At 41.4% G+C, this 19668-nt stretch overlaps 1 protein-coding gene across 1 annotated transcript in view; it reads left to right on the top strand.

The window, feature by feature from the left end:
* The first annotated feature begins 1009 nt into the window (after nucleotides 1-1009).
* LOC145416720 (vacuolar protein sorting-associated protein 52 homolog) overlaps nucleotides 1010-19668 on the top strand; it is a 117521-nt gene continuing 98862 nt past the window's right edge. Inside the window, exons 1-3 of the mRNA XM_080285650.1 lie at nucleotides 1010-1105; nucleotides 17482-17670; nucleotides 17927-18082. Coding sequence (XP_080141776.1) covers nucleotides 1010-1105; nucleotides 17482-17670; nucleotides 17927-18082 — 441 coding nt within the window. The remainder of the gene's footprint in view (nucleotides 1106-17481; nucleotides 17671-17926; nucleotides 18083-19668) is intronic.

Below are 19668 nucleotides of genomic sequence, written 5' to 3'. Positions count from 1 at the left end.
AGGCAGTGACAAGAAACAGGGAAGTGAGCATGGAAGTGAAAAAGTTACCACATGACAGTACAATAATCCCTCCACTATCTGCTGTAATAGAGCCAAACGCATGTCCGGAAAGTGGTCTCGTCCTGATAGTGGACCCCAGCCTCCTGGACTTGTACTTATGGACCCTAACCTACCCTGAATCAGAAAAACACCTATACAACTCCCTCTGGACATGCATAGCACCTATTTAATACCCAAATCACGCCAATAAGGGACATAAAAGATTGAAATAAATGCAAAAGATCTAGAGAATGAGGTTTTAGAGGTGAGTTTATACAATATTCTGGGTACTTACAGCAAGTCCCTGGCTCCTGGACTGGTACTTATGGACCCTAACCTAGCCTGACTCAGAAAAATACCTCCCTACTGCACATTCATAGCACCTAAGACCCTATTCACACCAATAAGGGACATTAAAGAGTGAAATGAGGTTTTAGAGGTAAGTATGGAAAATACAGTACAATATGAAACATTCTGGGTACTTAGAGCAAGTCCCTGGCCATCTCAATCAATAACCCTCCTCCTCTCAGACTCTGACAGTAAAAAGGAATACCTGAAGCACCTGCAGTACACTGTACATAAAGTCTTGCACTGAACTTAGTCATTTGCACTCAGAATTCCATTCTCTTAACACTGCGCACTCTACTCTTACTTGCGCTTCATTGCACCTTAATGAAATAAGTGTTGCACTCTGCACTTAAGTCTTTGCACTCATAAATCCATTTTCTTAACACTACACACTCTAGTCTAATTTGCGCTCCATTGAATGTCAATAAAATCAGTGTTGCACTCTGCACTTAAGTCTTTGCACTCAGAATTCTAATTTCTTAACACTATGCACTGTTTTTTTCACTGCACAACACTGAAAATTCCCGTGTGGTCTAGTGGCGAGTTCTTGCTGTTTATTCACTGTCAGAGTCTGAGAGTAGCTGATGCAGGTGGCCTAGGGGTGCGTCGCTGGGTCGTGGTGATGGAGTACCCACTGCACACGACTCTGAATAGAGGCACAAACTCAAGTCAAATGGTGACTCCACCGTGCCTGATGTACTGTGCTGTGGCTCGGAGGGTGAGTACCTGTCTTGGGGAGGCAATGGTGTGGAGCCAGGGCTGGGAATAGAGGGGGTCACGGGTCTGAAAAGCTGTCAATGGTTGATTGACACAAGGAACGACGATTTTGGCGATTAATGATGCGCTGCCTGAAAGCCTGCACTTCCTCCAGAAGTCCCAAGGGCCCCATCTCCCAGTCGCAGTCCGGGTGTTCCAGGTAGTCGAGAACGAACTCTACGTGTTTCTGGAGTACGCTAAGCTTGGGGATGGCTGGAGTAGTGTCACGCTGAGAGGAGTCCACATCATCGTCGCCGTCCTCGTCGGAATCTTCAAGCTGGGTACTGACACCTGCAACTGAAGATGCGATCTCGATATCAGACATGGTCTGAAACCCAGGATCGTCCTCATCGTCATCCAACCACTCACGCACTTCGTCCACATCAACATCGTCGCCATGCGCACGTAGACTTGCATGGAAGTCATCCACGTCAAAACCTAGGAAATCGTGCTCCACATCCATTCCGAGAAGCAGACGAGACCAGCCATTTTCTTGAGTCTTGACAGGGATTTACTTCCATGCACTGGCCCAGTTGTAGATTGCAGACTTGATGTTGTAGCGGCGAAGGTTTTCCAAAGTCCGCTGGCCTTGCGTGTCCCGTCCCTCCCTGCGCTCGTCCTTGTCCCCGAGAACAACCATCACCTCATCCAGGAACTTCCGTCGGTACAGCCTCTTCTTTGCCACGATCACTCCTTGGTCCATTGGTTGGATGAGAGCAGTCGTATTAGGTGGCAGAAACATGCACCTAATGCACCCATTCTCAGCCACCAAGTTCCTTGTTGCAAGGGTAGGCAAGTGCATTGTCGAGGAGAAGGAGGGCCTTTACCTGGTCGCGCGGGATTCCCAGTGTCTTCGTCTGGTAATGGATGACCTCCTTGATGAAATGGTGGTGGAACCAGTCTTTGAAGATCTGGGCAGTGAACCATGCCTTCAAAGAATGGTGCCAAATGACAGGAAGGACATCCATCACCCACGAAGACACAGAGGCTGCTTTTGCACAGCCAACAATAACGGGCTTAAGCCGGTGCATGCCGTTAGCATTGGCACAACACAAAGCAGATATCCGTTGCTTGCAGAGCTTGCGGCTAGGTACATGCCTCTCCATCTCCCCGGTTAGAGTGTTCGTTGGCAAAGAGCGATAGAATAAACCAGTTTTGTCAGGGTTATAGACTTGACCAAGAATTAGGCCCTCCCTGTTGATCAAGCCCTTCACCTTGTGCCGAAACTCCTCTACTCCATCCTCGTTGGCTCCAAAGCTTCCCCATGAGACTTACGGTTGGTAAGGCCGTATCTTAACTTGAACACGAAGAGCCAACCCTTGGATGCCTTGAAGTCGGGGGAGCCATGAAGCCTTGCGAACTTCTTAGCAGCAGCCTTCAGCTCCGTGCCATGCACCAGCACACCAGCAGCACATTGCTGTCAATACCAAATCAACATGGAGTGGTCGACTTCAGCATACTGGGGAGTAAACATCATCCTTCTCTCCACGTTGCGTTAGTTCTTTGACGAGAATTCAGCCGTGTACTGCATGAGTTTGTCACGGGATCTCATGATATCAAACAAAGTAGATTGGGCCTGGTTGAATTCACGGTGGATGCGTCCACCTTGTCCAATATCTTCCTCTTCTTCTCCAGAGTCAAAACCACTCTCTTCCTCTTCTCAGGTGGCAGGGCCATCATCACACACACTAACAAGAGGCAGGAGAGCAGCAGCAGAGCCTGCAGGAAGTAGAGTACCACCACAAAAGCGAGCACGTGGGCAGCCATGATGACTAGCGTGCACTCACAACAAGAGACGGGCGGTAAGTGGGGAGGATGCAGTGGCACTCTAGCGGACGGCGGCGGAACTATGCACCAAAACACAGCTGGTCCGCGCTGCACACGCCAAGTAAAAATTATGAAGGGAAAAAGTCTTTTTTTTTTTTTTTTCATTTTTTTTACGCTTTTGGGACAATTTGGGGGATATTGAATTCCAGGACCAAAAATGTCCGGTAAGTGGGGTGTCCGGAAAGTGGGGGGGGGGGGGGTCCGGATAGTACGGGGATTACTGTACAAGGTTTGTAGCATTGCACTCATTTCTAAAGGAAATATACAGTAGTATATTAATGAGAGAATGTGATCATCTTCTGATGGTGTATATGTATAGGCAATAGTGTGTAAGCTACTACTGTTTGTGCATATAGATGATGCTCAGCTTTGAGTGTAACTTCAGAGTGAATATTTAACGCTGCAGGGAACAGTGAATGTGCCAACATTAACCAGAGAATAACTACCAAAAACCATTGCTTCCTTATACCAGAGAACCTGCAGTGCGTAAGTTTTCAAGGTGAATAAAGATACACGTCACTGAATACTGTACTGTCTTAAAATCTAGAATAGTCTACCATTTTTAGTTTTTGTGTAATGTGAGCCACTACATTATACAGTGCTGTGCTACTTATGTATGTGTCTGGCTGATTGACATACACTATACCCAGCCTTTTATGCTTTGTATCATGGAATGTAGTTTTAATCATGATTTATATGAGGGACAGTCATTTTCTACTCATGAGTAAAGTTCAATATCAAGGGTTAAAGTAAATTTATTTTTACCACTATGTATTAGTGGTAAGTGGGGGCACTCACCATCCACTCACTCTATGTAGTGCTGCTCTCGAGTGACTGCCCTTTCCTTCTTCCTTCCGTCTTTCCTTCCTTCCTCTTTCATCTTTCTTTCCTCTTCCTTCTGTCTACAAGTGACTGTACACTGCATCTCAAGCCAAATGGTTTCCTGTACACCAAGAAACCATTTACTACGCTGGTTGGTAACCATATAACCAAACTATGGCGCTGAGATGTGGACACCATCCAGCCCTCTTAAGCTACCAGAAGAGGCTGGATGACTCTGTCGCTGATTCCTGTCGAGGATGCAACACAGCACCCCATACTATTAAGCACATTATGGAAGACTGCATTGCATACAATCATCTACGCCAACAACACAACATACACTCTTTGAGAGCTCTGTGGGAAAGCCTGGTCTCAGCCGTGGCCTTCCTAAGGGACTCGGGGCTGTTCGGCCAGACTGCCTAGGGAACAACTACTACTACTACTTCCTGGAGCGGTGGCGTCTTCGTCGTGGGTCTACCCCTGAGGCTGTCGAAGAGAAGAGTAGGACAGCATGGGGGCCAAACCACCGCAAACCCCCCCGGCCCCTCACGGGGCTCGAGTACCTGGGAGTGGCTTCAGTCGCCCGGGCAAGTACCACATCTCCCAACACAACACACACAACAAAATCGTTTTTTCTACATCGAGAAATGACTCGCCGGCTGTCATTTCTCGACGACTTCTTCTGCCGGGGACATTGAGAGCAATTCAGGACCCACCAACAAATACATATGTCCAACATGCTCAAAACCTATCACGTCGATCCGACAGACAAAGGGTTCAGTTCAGTGCAATTCCTGCAAGAACTGGTCCCATTACACCTGCACAACACTTGCATCCAGAAAACATTACACAAACACCTGGACCTGCTCCTTATGCTCCTTCCCCCCACCCATCAACCCCCTTTCCAATCCTACTCCTACTTCCTTCACACCTCCACAGCCAAACCCACCGACCTTTCCCACACCATCCAGTCCCCCAATTCCTCCCATTCCAACCCATCCTAATCCACCTTAACCCTTACCTCCATCACAACCTCCTCCTACCCCTTCCCCTCCACCCACACCACCTCCCCCCCATGCTGCACCAGTCAACACACATTGCACACACAACATAAACATCCTTCAGTTAAACATAGATGGCATAAACACCAAAAAACATGAATTCACACAATTCATCAAACAAAAGAACATACACATTGCCATCTTACAAGAAACAAAACTACACAGAGCACAGAAAACACCGACATTTCATAACTTCACCACCATTCGACAAGACCGGGCCGACGGCGGTGGCGGTGGACTCATCGCCCTGGTACACAAATCCATCAACTTTGCAGATACCAGTGCACACACAAAGTCACTTCTCCCCCCATGTGACACCACAACAGAAATACAATAATTTAAAATACGCACTGGCAACAAATCACACATAACAATCGCTAACACATACATTCCCCCCCAATCGTCCCCCACAATACCACACAATTACTCTCCACAGATACACCACATCACTAACATACCCAACATCATCCTGGGTGGTGATTTCAGCGCCAAGTTGTCGGCCTGGCTTGTCAAAAACCCTGACACAGACAGAGGGCTGGTACTACAATCCCAGACAGATCAACCTTTTCATACTAAACAGTCTAGACCAACATAGCCATATCCCACACCAAGCCCTCTTCCTCCCATCATCTCCAGACATCACCTTCTGCTCCCCAAACCTCGCCCCCACTACATTATGGAGAGTGGTCAAAACCCTAGGTTCTGATCACCTCCCAATCATCATCACTGCCAAAACAAGAATCACCCCAGCTGGCCACAAACACACATACACTAATTATAAGAGAGCCAACTGGGAGGCCTTTGTAACTGAAACAGAACAACATCTCGAAACACTAAGCAGTACACCCATCACAAACATTAACACCGCTGTGCACACTTTCAATACAATTATACAAAATGCAGACAAAAGACACATCCCTAGAGGCAACAGAAAGAGACACAACCCCAACTTCACACCAGAAATTCAAGGCCTCATCAGACAACGGGACACACTGCGACACTCCCCAACACCCCATACACAAGACACTGTACAACAGATACAAGAACTCAACACTCAAATAAACAATAAAATATCAGAACAGCAAACACTAAACTGGAAAAATTACCTCCAAACACTTGACCACAAAACAAACATCAGCAAACTCTACAAAACACTAAACAGCATCACACTTTCCAACAGCAACACCACACAATCACACGCTGCCATCACAACAACAGACACCATACCCTCAAACAAACAACAAGCAAACACCCTCATCAATCACTTTTCACAAGTCAGCCATCTAAACCCCCATCCCGAAGACCGACGTATCATCCGACCAAAGAAACAGTTCCCCGCAGACCCAGACTACGCACCTTTCACTTACAACCAGACGAAGCACATCATTAACAACCTCAAGCACTCATCTGCCTGTGGACCAGACAACATAAGCAACATTCACCTTAAATACCTAGGACCACAAGGCATACAAGCACTCATCAACATATCAAACTACAGCTACTCACACAACATAATACCCAACATCTGAAAGCATGGCAATATCATCACTATCCCTGAACCCAACAAAGACCCCATGCTACTCTCCTCACATCTCCCCATCACACTTCTCTGCACCCCCTCTAAAGTCACTGAGCGACTGATACTACAACTAGTCACACCTCACATTCCCCTAGCCCAGTCACAACATGGCTTTAGGCCACTACACTCCACAAACACCCTTCTTACAGACTTTACACAGAGAGTTTTCGATGGCATGAATTCAGCTAGGCCACCACACAGAACAATCCTAATCACACTAGACATTAGCAAAACTTTTGATGCCATCCTTCGCCACAACCTCACAAACAAAATACTCAACACAGACATGCACAATAACACAAAGAGATGGCTGGCAAACTACTTAGCAGGCAGATGTGCACACGTAACATTTGCCGGTCAGTCTTCTAACATCAGAAACTTCACAAACGGCGTCCCCCAAGGATCTGTTTTGTCCCCTACACTCTTTAACCTATACATGCACGACGTACCCACACCCCACACACCACAGATACACATAGCTTCCTATGCAGATGATATAACACTTACATGTACACACCAAAATGCAAACACAGCTGCTCACATCATTCAACCTTACCTCAACACATTACACGAATGGTTCACCACAAACAGGCTCAAAATAGCCCCAGCCAAATCTACAGTGACTCTTCTCACAAACTGGACAGCAGAACACAGTCACATCCCATACCTCTCCATAAATAACACTCCCCTACCACACACAGACTCACCCAAAATCCTTGGTGTAACATACAATACATCAGTGTCATTTAAACAACACATCACAAACATTAAAAATAAAATAACACCAAGACTCAATGCCTTGAGGTCACTTGCCCATACAACATTCGGACACAACAAAGAAACCACCACCACAGTATACAGTACAAACAATACATACGTTCAGTGACGAATTATGCAAGCCCTGCCTAGGCTTCTAACCTCACCAAAACACACTACAACACTCTACAGACCATACAGAACAAGGCCCTAAAAATAATCACTGGCTGCACAGCTACCACACCCACAGACCACCTACATCAAGAAACCAAAGTTTTCAAAGTCAAGGATCACCTAGACATGAGAGGCACCCAGTTTCTTGCTGCAGCCTCCACAAACCTACAACATCCACTACAGTACATGGCAGCATATCCACCCACACCAAGAAACATCAAAACAACACCCAGCACACGATACCATACACAAATACTGTCATCTCTCCCCCCTCGCCCACCTCAAACCAGCTTCCAGAAGCATATCCACACTCAGATCACTCTCCGCTCCATTCAGTCACTTAAAGACAACACAAAGCTGCATGCACGGCCTCCTGACATCCACCCTTCTGAATCCTATCTTCCTCGTGAGGACAGGGTCCACCTGGCCAGGCTGGGATGTGAGCACCATTCAGCCCTCTTAAGCTACCAGAAGAGGCTGGATGACTCCGTCGCTGTTGCCTGTCCAGGATGCAACATAGCACCCCATACTATTAAGCACATTATGGAAGACTGCATTGCACACAATCACCTACGCCAACAACACAACATACACTCTTTGAGAGTTCTGTGGGAAAGCCCGGTCTCGGCCATGGCCTTCCTAAGGGACTCGGGGCTGTTCGGCCAGACTGCCTAGGGAAGAACTACTACTACTACTACTACTACTACTACTATAGCGCCTGGTGGTTTAGTGCGTAATTATGGCACTCCAGCCAGATTGAGCCTGTGTAGGTTTATATCCAAGGGGTGGTTGGGGTTTATTGCTCATGTAATGCCACTCAGGGATGAGTGAGGCTGATCACTCTCACCTTAAAATTCAGGAATAACTTGCCTAGCCCTGGGCTTCTGCACTCCTCATGGGGCAACACAGGATTAGATGATGTATATATGTGTTAGTTCTGTAGGCTGGGTTGGCCTGTAGTTGGCTAATGGCTAAGACGTTACATACTTTTAAGTGTAAATGTTATTTCATTTTGGGACTAATAGTTAGCCAAAATTTTCCATACTTGTAAGGATAAATGTAATTTTTCATTATTTGGCTAATGACCAGAGGTTTGTGTATGATTTTCATTTCGTATACAGGCATTCCTTGCTGTCCAATCCATCGCTATACAATACCCTGCCTTAGCGATCTGAAAAAATTAACGCCCATCCCTGCCTGTTGATGGCCCAGTCCCCGGTTATGTGATGGGTTTTGTTTTGTTTTCTTTTTATTGATTTTGATATTATTTTAGACTTAAATTTTGTGTTTTGGTTGATTTATAAACTGTTTTGAGCCTTAGATTAATGTGTTATAGTCATAGGTGGGGTGAACACTGTCATTTTGGGGTATACAGTAAACCCTCTCAAATTCAAACCCGAATAATTCAGAAATCGGTTAATTCGGATCTTTTTTGACCACCAGACAAATAATTTTAATTCAGATAGAAATTCAAATTAAGCGAGACAAGTTGGAAAAGGGTTCCAGTGATAATTGGACGTGAACAGTTTTTGCAGTGATCCATCCATCCATCCATCCATCATTTAATCCTACGTTGCCCCATGAGAAGCGTAGGAGCCCGGGGCTAGGAAAGTTGGTCCTGGCATTTAAGATGAGAGTCACCAGCCTCACTCTTCCCTGAGTGGCATTATGTGAGCAACAAACCCCAAGTACCCCTTGGATATAAACCTTCACTGGCTTAATCCGATTGGAGTACCTTTATTACCCACTAAACCACCAGGAGCGACAATTTGGTTATATGGTTACCACCCAGCATAGTAAATGGTTTCCTGGTGTATAGGAAACATAAATGTAGTAATAAATGTAATTTTTAAAGACTGTACTGTACCTTCAGTACAGTTAAGTGTACTGTACTTTACTGCTGTGTTGCAAGACTTCATTATCAAGGTCTGACACTATTTTATTTATTGTATTGTGCACTGTTTGAGTATAAAGTAATAATATACTGTACTGTTCAATGTTTTTGTGAAAAAGCCATGTTTTAGTGAGCGTGAGTGTGATCTGGGGATAGGGGCAAGCAGGAGCTCCAATAATTCAGATTTTTGGATAATTCGACATAGGGTTCCCCCCAATTAATCCAAATTATAGAGGGTTTACTGTAGTTTACTAAGTTTGAATTTTTCCAGACTTATTTTTGATGATTTTCAGATTTTATTTTTGGGTTTAAATGAGTTATAAACTGCCTTTTGGCTTAGTTTAACTTGTTCTAAAACTGTTTTGGGGTTTAAGTGAGCTTCATTTGGGTGAGTTTTGGACTTGGGGAGGGAGGGGGGGGTATAATTCCAAAGCTCTCAAACGCATCCCTACAGTATACTTTCTTTTATAATGTCCCCATTTAATAATACACCGTCCCAGTGATGAGTTCTCACAAATGCATCTCATTGTTATAGCGGGAACAATCTGTACAACATTGTTGATGCCCAAGATTTTACGCGGTTTTTGATACTTAAAATGTTATATGTTTTACTATTTGGCTAATGACTTGGTGTAATAATTTAGGGAAGCACCAAAGTTATGTGCTCTGTTATTTTTTTATCATTTGGCTAGTGGCAGAGACGTTACTTACTTCTAAGAAGCGTGTGCCTAAAAAACCCTTTGAAAATAATTTGTTGTTGGATGCATTAGAGGCAGTATAGTACTGTACCCTCGCATCCAAGATGGTAATATTGTCACCTGAGGGCCCCATCTAGGACGAAAAACATCTTGGACCAACACAAGACCTCATGGAAAAAATTGATATTGTCACAAAATCATCAAAAAGTGCCCCTAAAAACATCAACCTTCAGTAGACCTATTTTGGCACCAAAACAAATTTTCTCACCTTGAAAGTGTGTGTTTCTGAACTTATCTCCAGCTTAGTAGCTCAATTATCTCCAGCTTAGTATCCTGAGGTAGATGGCGGCGCTTCAAGGGGTTAGCAGACGGTTTCCTAGGCATGGTTATATAATGAGAGGCAATAACCTATGAGCAAATGGTGAGTGCAACGCAGTAAGTGTGTCCATGATGCTCTGGTGAGAGACAAAAGCAAGCTGTGTTTGCTCATCACATGACAAGATGCCAATATTTTATTGGACAACATCTACATCACCCTCTCGGGTGCAGGAACTATGTTGGACCGGGTGAGACTGTCATAGCTGCATTCTCCTCGGATTTTGGCCGTTATGTATCATTGGTTCTGTAGTGGACATATGCAACCATATTATGGCAATATTTTGTATTATTATTTATGGTCTCCGTCTTGGACGTGAAATGTCTTGGACAAATCCATCTCGGAAGCGAGGGTACTGTAATCAGTTTACACCTTCTTTAAAATGAAAAGACAAATATGAAAGCTGAAAGAATTATGGTGTTTGGATGTAATTTCATAAATTATTACACCCCAACTTCTTTCTTTCTTTCCTTCATTCTTTCCTTTTCCTTCTGCCTGTGGGTGACTCTACACTGAGTGACAAGCCAAATGGTTTTCTGTACACCAGGAAACCATTTACTATGCTGGGTGGTAACCATATAGCCAAATGTTGGCACCTGGTGGTTTAGTGGGTACCGGTGATTATTGCGCTCCAGTCGGATTGACCCAGTGAAGGTTTATATCCAAGGGATGGTTGAGGTTGATTGCTCATGTAGTGCCACTCAGGGATGAGTGAGGCTGGTCACTCTCATCTTAAATGTCGAGACCAACTGCCTAGCTCCGGGCTCCTGCGCTCCTCGTGGGGCAGTGTAGGGTTAGATGATGGATGGATGAATTATTTTATATATATTGTATATATATATATACAGTATATGTACATATATATATATATATATCATATATATATATATATATATATATATATATATATATATATATATATATATATATATATGTATATACTGTATATATATATATATATATATATATATATATATATATATACTGTATATATATATACTGTATATATATATATATATATATATATATATATATATATATATATATATATATATATATATATATATATATATATATATATATATATATATATATATATATATATATATATATATATATATATATATATATATATATATATATATATACTGTATATATATATATATATATATATATATATATATATATATATATATATATATATATATACTGTATATATATATATATATATATATATATATATATATATATATATATATATATATATATATATATATATATATATATATATATATATATATATATATATATATATATATATATATATATACAGTATATATATATATATATATATATATATATATATATATATATATATATATATATATATATATATATACAGTATATATATATATATATATATATATATATATATATATATATATATATATATATATATATATATATATATATATACAGTATATATATATATATATATATATATATATATATATATATATATATATATACAACTATATATATTTATATATAAATAGATATATATATACAGTATATACATATATATATATATCTATATATATATATATATATATATATATATATATATATATATATATATATATATATATATATATTTATATTATTATTATTATTATTCTGTAAAGTACCAGCATTAGATGTTGTGCAACAACGACAACCTGCATTAATAATGCAGATATTCCTTCCATTATTACTAAGCATAATTTGATTTGGGCAGTGGATGTTGGAGTGGCCCTTATGAGAGAGGGCAGTGTTTAGAAACTTCCTGTTCTGTTGTTTGCAGATGATATTGTATTGTTAGCTGAAGTCTAAGGGGAACTGCAAGGCTTGGTGAATGAGTATAGGAGAGTATGTAAGGACTGGAATCTAAAGGTGAATGTAGGGAAGAGTAAAGTTGTGGTCTTTGCAAGAATTGAAGTCACTGAATGCACAGTGAGGGTGGATGGTGAGGAAATGGAAAATGTGAATGCATTTAAGTACAGTACTTGGGTAGTGTGGTGAGTATGGATGAAAGTTTAGATGCTTGATAGGGTACAACAGGGAAGAAAGGTGCTGGGTCATTGAAAGTAATAATAAATATGGAAGCGAGTATGGAAGTAAAAAAAATGGCACCACATGATTGTATTGTGAAACCCACTGTAGCTTATGGAAGTGAGCCTTGGACCTTGTTGGAAGGACACAAGAGTGAGAGCAGTAGAAATGAGTTGTGTGAGAGGAGCATGTGAAGTTACATGGTGAGTTAGACTGACAAATGAGGTGGTGAAGGAGCATTGTGATGTGGATGTTAATGTGATAGAAAGCATTAGGAGATACTGTATACAGTATATTGAGGTGGTTTGGTCATGTAGGGAGGCTGGTGGGTGAGAGACGAATGAGGAGAATTACGAGAGTGAGGTGGGGGGGGGAGAGGGAAGGGGAGACCAAGGATGAGATGGAGGGATGGAGTGGAGAGGTGTATGAGAGAGAGGGGGGTGTAATTTGGGGGGAGGGCATCGAAATGGCAGGGGACAGGGTGACATGGAAGCGATTAGTTTGTGGCCACCCCTAATGAGATTAGGGCATCTGGCTATAGATAGATAGATAATTAGATTTCCAATAAAAGTTCAAGAAAGGCAGTGATATGATGTGTATACTGTACTTTTAAATTACGTACGTCATGCTGAAGTTCAATAGCAAACCCATGAAAAGAAATTGGATTTCTAGATAAGATTTAACTGCAACTGCAGCCTGCTTTTGTACACCATCAGAAGTAAACATTAAGCCAGAGTCATGTCATTAGCAGAATACAACAAGTGTGTATGGGGGCAGGGGGGCGTCATTTAACTACCACTGCACCTTGACAGATGACTACTCTCTTTGTAGTGTTTTTTTTACCTAGTTAAATTCTAACCACAGTGATATTATAGCAGTATGATGTAAGTGTTCTTTATGTTTTAATTGAAGTATAATTTAAGGCAGTGCGTGATACGGCCTTATTTCTTAAAAATCCTCCTCCTCATCCCAGCCTTAACCTTTTCAGGTATCCTGGGTACGGATCTCCTGGCCACCATCATGGCTTGCCTATTTCAGCTCGTCTCAAAACTATGGCTGGAAGCTGATGAATGTTATTAGCATTTCTCTCAATGTTTACTAATATCCTGGGTATTGGACAATCCATTTGAGAAAATATAACACAGATTTAGGATTTTACTTTAGTAGGAGTGTTCCTATTTCATTTGGTACAGTATTCAGAAATGCATTTATTTGTGACACCACACACCACTTGCCACACAACTTCCCATTGCTTTTGTGGATCTTGTGTGGTAAGTAGAGTCCTTATATTTTGTAGACAGATGTGTATTAGTTCTTCTTGCATGAGTATTATATTTTTTTCTAATTTTAAAAACCTTGATTTTGGAGGGTCAAAAAGACGATTTTTCAGACTGGGCGTACAGACCTATTTGTGACCCAAAAGGGCTAATTCACATCTAAAACAGTGAGAAAGTAAGTGCTAAAAGACTTGTGAGAGTCTAGGGTCAGTGAGTAAAACTTTGATTTATTTTTCATCGTACTCAGCCGACTCCGATACAATTCCTGTTTTCAGACATTTTTTTCTTTTGAAACCAGTACCAGAATTCATCAGTTTCTGTTCTCCAGTTTACAGCATTGTCCACATCACCCCATTATTTGGTTATATGGTTATCACCTAGTGTTGTAAATGATTTCCTGGGCTACAGGAACCCAGTAGGCTTGTCACTCAGTGAAGAATGAAGAGAAGATTAATAAAAAATGACAGGAAGGATGGAAGAAATAGGGAGAGAGGAAGACAAACACAGAAAAATAATGAAGAAAGTGAAAAGTTTACACAGCAGCACTAGATCAAGTGAGTGGATGATGGTCACTACTACTTACCACCAAGCACAGGTACAGTGAAATGCTGCAGAGCCATTGTGTAGTCTAGTTCTGTCACTAAGCTATGTGCAGTAAGCTGCAGAAAGATGAATATTTGGGCCAGATTAAGGTAAAATGACTAAAACAATAACCTGCAGAGTACAGTATTCTAGTATGTGGAGGGTATGACTGTGGATCTGACCTGGGCACTTCCACAATCGCCTTCGCAAATTCTGCAATTGCAGAAATGTGATTTCCTTTGCGGATTTGCGTTTGAGACAAATTCTATGCAATTCGCGGTTTTGCGCTTGAACATCTACATGCCTTAGGCCGGCAGGCGGGGACTGGGTGAGTCGCCAGCGCCACCTGCCATTCCCACATTGTTGCTACATGTATGATAATTATTGTATATATATGATAAATTCACCTTAGTACGATGTACAATAGCATTTTTCATTATCATATGTTTTGTATGATAATTTTACTATTCCATCATAAAGAAATAGAGAGAGAGAGAATGGCTGCTAATCAGATTCATCTCTTTTTGATACTGGCTTCATACCAAGCTCTCGGGAAAGGAATGAAAACAGGTATAAGCCAAGTGGGAGGCAACGTTCGTACTTGTGTTTAAATAATAAAGCATAACATCGTCAAGGATTGTGGAAAGTATTAAGAATATATGGAGTAGATGGGAAGTTGCTGAATGCTGTGTAGAGTATGTATGATGGTGCTAAGGCTGCAGTGCGTGTGGATGGTAAACTGAGTGAATTTTTCTCTTTGAAGGTTGGGTTGAAACAGGGATGTGTCATGTCTCCATGGTTGTTCAATCTGTACATGGATGGGGTAATAAAAGAGGGACAAGGTAGAGCAGTGGATGTTGGAGTGGCCCTAGTGAGAGAGGGTAGTGTTTGGAAACTCCCTGTACTGTTGTTTGCAGATGATACTGTGTTGTTGAGTGAAGACGAAGGAGAGCTGCAGGGCTTGGTGGATGAGTTTGGGAGAGTGTGTAAGAAACGGAATCTAAAGGTGAATGTAGGGATGAGTAAAGTGATGGTCTTTGAGAGAAGTGAAGTCAGTGAATGTACAGCGTGGTTGGATGGCGAGAAATTGGAAACTGTGAATACGTTTAAGGACTTGGGTAGTGTGATGAGTAAAGATGGAGGTTTGGAGGGTGAAGTGCTTGAAAGGGTACAGCAGAGAAGAAAGGTTGCTGGTTCCTTGAAAGCAGTGATAAGAAACGGGGAAGTGAGCATGGAAGTGAAAAAAATTACTACATGACAGTATTGTGATACCAACTCTAACGTATGGAAGTGAAGCTTGGACGTTGTTGGAATGACACAAGTCAAGAGTGAGAGCAGTGGAAATGAGTTATTTAAGAGGAACCTGTGGAGTCACATTGAGAGACAGGTTGACAAATGAGGATATAAAGGAGCATTGTGGTGTGGATGTGGATGTGATAGGAAGCGTTAGGAGGAATACATTGAGGTGGTTTGGCCATGTGGAGAGGATAGAGGGTGAAAGACTGAGGAAGAGAGTGTATGTGAGTGAGGCGGAGGGGGGGCGAGGGAAGGGGAGGCCGAGGATGAGATGGAGGGATGGGGTGGAGAGGTAAATGAGAGAGAGGGGTGTGAGTTGGGAGCAGGGCAGTGAAATGGCGAGGGACAGGGCAACGTGGAGGCGATTTGTTTGTGGCCACCCCTAACGGGATTGAGGTGTCTGGCAATAGATAGATAAATAGATCGTCATAGCAAGTTGTATTCTGCATTACATTGGAGGGTTCCTCACTACAGTATCTTCATGATATACTGTATTTGCTTTCTGGGGGGAGGGTAAGAAATAAGATTTAAAGATAAAAACCAGCAAAGATATTTTTTTCCCCAATAAATAAGGAAAAATATAAAGCCTAATTCAAGGTCAATTTATTTTGCAGATTCCTAGTTGTTATACATTAATGTATGCTACTGATGTAAACTACATCGATACTAGAAAGATTTGTTTAACATACTGTACAAGCCAATAACAAGATGAACAGTACAAAGATGTGCTACAAAGCCTCACTGTCCACCTAGAATATGACCTTTAGTCTAAATTTCAAATTTGTCAGACTTATAGCACATGCCAGTGCCAGTATTACAGTCTCAGCAAAAATCATTAGGTAGATAGATAACAGATTAAACAAGAAACATAAGAAATGAAACTTAACACAGTTTTTCCATTTTTTTTTTTTACCAGACAACCATCTTTCCCCATCCGATACCATTATATATATAGATAGATAAATAGACAGATAGGTAGATATACTGTATGTTGGCGCTTTCTCAGTTTTTGGAGGAGTCTGACTGTGACTATGGAGTTAGGACTAAGGAGGTTAGAGCCAAGGAATAGAGATGGACTGGTGTGTCAATTTGTCAAGTGTGAGCCGTGAAGTGTACTGTAGTAATTTAATTCATTTATATACAGTAGTGAAGGATTTACCCTTAGTTTTATAGTAAAAACAGTGTGATATACTATTAATAATAAATGAAATATATATTTTTTATTTTTACTATATAATTTTATATATCCCATTCATTATATACTTTAGACAGTTTCCAAACTTCATAAAGTTGCCTGTTGTTAGTCAGAATAGAGTAAATAAAGATAGAATTGTAGTGGATAGGTAACTAGAGGTGAGTTTTAACCCATTGATTACGAAAAATATCACCCTAAACTTAATATAGTCCTATAATGGTATCCAGAATAAAATGAGGCTGATGCCATAGTACTGAAAGGGATGAAACTCTTTTGCGATTGCATTTTTGCATTTGTGGAACTGCAAATTTCAAGAATTTTGTGGATTTGTGGTTGCGGAAGGCAAGTATTTTAGTTTGCGGATTTGCGTTGTGGAACTGAATTTTCATTTGCGGTGCCCACCTCTGCTCTAGATGGCCTGATGACTGTAGCAGACATGCACAGCAGCAATTTCTTCATCTGATGTTTCATAATTTGCCGTACTGTCTTCACCGTAACTTGGCCCAAATTTTTGTTCCTTTGCAGACTGGCTTACCTCAGTGACAGTTAGACAGTATTATGGCTCTACACTCCTGTCATAGCACTTCATAACTAGTATCATTTTCTAGCAGTCATCTATTTTACAGCTCAGCATTTGAGATGGGAAACAGCAGTTTTTGGCCAAGTTAAGAGTAAAAAGAGTATATTACTAACAGTGACCTGTGTTTTAGTACGAGGAGGGTGTGACTCGGGATGACCTGATGGGTGTGGAGGATACACGCACCAATAGTTTCTTCACGAAGAGCCTCAAGAGTCGTGGCACTGTGTTCACACTCGGCAATCGGGATTCTCTGCTCACACCGCAAGGCCTCACCCAAGATATTATTGTTCCTCACACGGCTAGCAAAGGTGATGCTAAGGTATGTCATGGTGTGTGCACACATGGAACTCAACTGCATTTTATACTGCAGAACTGGGTAGATGAAATTTGATGTTGAGATCATAAAGGTTACTTTACTCGTTCACTTTTCAATAAGTGGATAATTTATTCTTTTCATGTACAGTATTAAAGTTGCATAGTCCCCTCCTCCAATAAGAGCACTGGTAATATAAATATGTTTTCAATATGTGTGTTTTAATGTGTATACTAACCTGAGATACTGATTTTACCCCCAGTATGCATTTGAGGTTTTATTCCGGAGTCAGCAGTATGCTCTCATGGACAATGGCTGCCGTGAATACATCTTTCTCTCAGAATTCTTCATGGTGAAGGATGCCGATGCTCTAAAGCTCTTCATGACTGTCATGGGCAAGACTCTGCAGCATATACAGGTTAATGAAAATTTTTGTGATTTTATCTGCTTGTAAGTTTATAAAGTGTCAGACCTTGCCCTTTTATGATGCTTAACACCCTATACTCTTTACCCATTTCATAACTAGACTTGTGCACATAGTACAGAATGAGATATGCCATTTGTCCAGCATAGTAATCTCCTGATAATCCCACGCTGCATTAACTGACAAGGCCAGATGGTAACCATGTAACTAAATAACGAGATGATGTGGAGGCTTTTATGGTGCTCCTGTTAACTGGATGACGAAACTCAAATGCTGTGTCCATCCAGGAACCAAAACTGCACATTGATCTCCATACCTCACTGTGACAAAGCATTGTCTGTCAAAAGGGAACACTTTTTCACTGCATGGGATGGCCCTGCAGGGGCAGTTGCATGCCTGTGGTTGATAGATCTACTCTGCCAGACATGCCAGGGTTACTCAACAGTAACAGCATAATGTGCAATACTTAACTACAATGGTTGCAGAAAAAAATACATGGGATGGAATATAAAAACTGTACATTACTTAACTGTTTCAGGATGATATATATGGGATGGGGTATAAAAGTGTACTGTATATTACTTTATTGCATATGTTCAGAAGGAAGTGTGTCTGATGGAATATAAAGTATACTTGATTTAATTGTTTGCACTCACCATCCACTCACTCGATATAGTGCTGCTCTCGGATGCATGCCCTTTCCTATCTTCCTTCTTTGCTTCCTTCCTCTTTTGTCTTTTTTTCATTTATTGTTTCATCGTCCTTCTGTCTTTGGGCAACTTCACACTAACTGACAAGCCAAATTGCCAGGACTCCATATTATAAATTCAAATCATAACGGAAAGCATGATGGATAGATAGATAGATAGATAGACAGAGCACCAGACAAGGTGTGGGAATGGGAAATTAGCTTACAACTCTTTAAGTGAAGGAATGTTGATCGTGCACTGGAAGCAGTACATACACACAGACATACAGTATTCTAGAAGCTTCCACGACAGTAGAGCACACGTGACACGACCCCTGTTACACGAGAATGTAGGAATTTCAGCTCAGAAGGAGACAGGCCATGGAACAGACAGGTATTAGGGAGAAGGAGGCTAGCAACATTGGCGAGAGGGTGGAAGAGAGAGAGAGAGAGAGAGAGCGAGACAGGGAGGTAGCTCGCGGGACTCTACTTTATACAGTACTTCACTCGTGTGTGAGAGACTTTGTTAATATTTCCAAGACAAATAAAAATAGTCCCATACTAATCTTTACCTCTCCTGTCATTGCATGACAAAAAGGGAACAAAGATTATCTACTTACAAAACTACTCACGTATAACAACCACTCGTCCACGAGTCTGATATATAACAAGTCTACAAAACACACTACAAGAAGCTACAAAATTTTTGTAAGATATGGTGGCAGCGAACGTACGAACCTCGTCTACGAATCTACAGTAAATTTCTACAAAAGCAGGCGAGACTCTAACCAAGATTAGCTTCAGTTCTACAGTGAATTCCTACAAAATACAAGCTACAACCCTACGAGTCTATGAGTCTACAAGCCTACAAGCCTATGAGTCTACAAGCGTG

The sequence above is a fragment of the Coenobita brevimanus genome, chromosome 107, assembly GCF_032717465.1.
Source record: "Coenobita brevimanus isolate Jiangsu-jjx chromosome 107, ASM3271746v2, whole genome shotgun sequence".
NCBI classification, from domain to species: domain Eukaryota; kingdom Metazoa; phylum Arthropoda; class Malacostraca; order Decapoda; family Coenobitidae; genus Coenobita; species Coenobita brevimanus.
The sequence above is the reverse complement of the archived record's forward strand: the minus strand, read 5'-3'. Positions and strand labels throughout refer to the sequence as shown.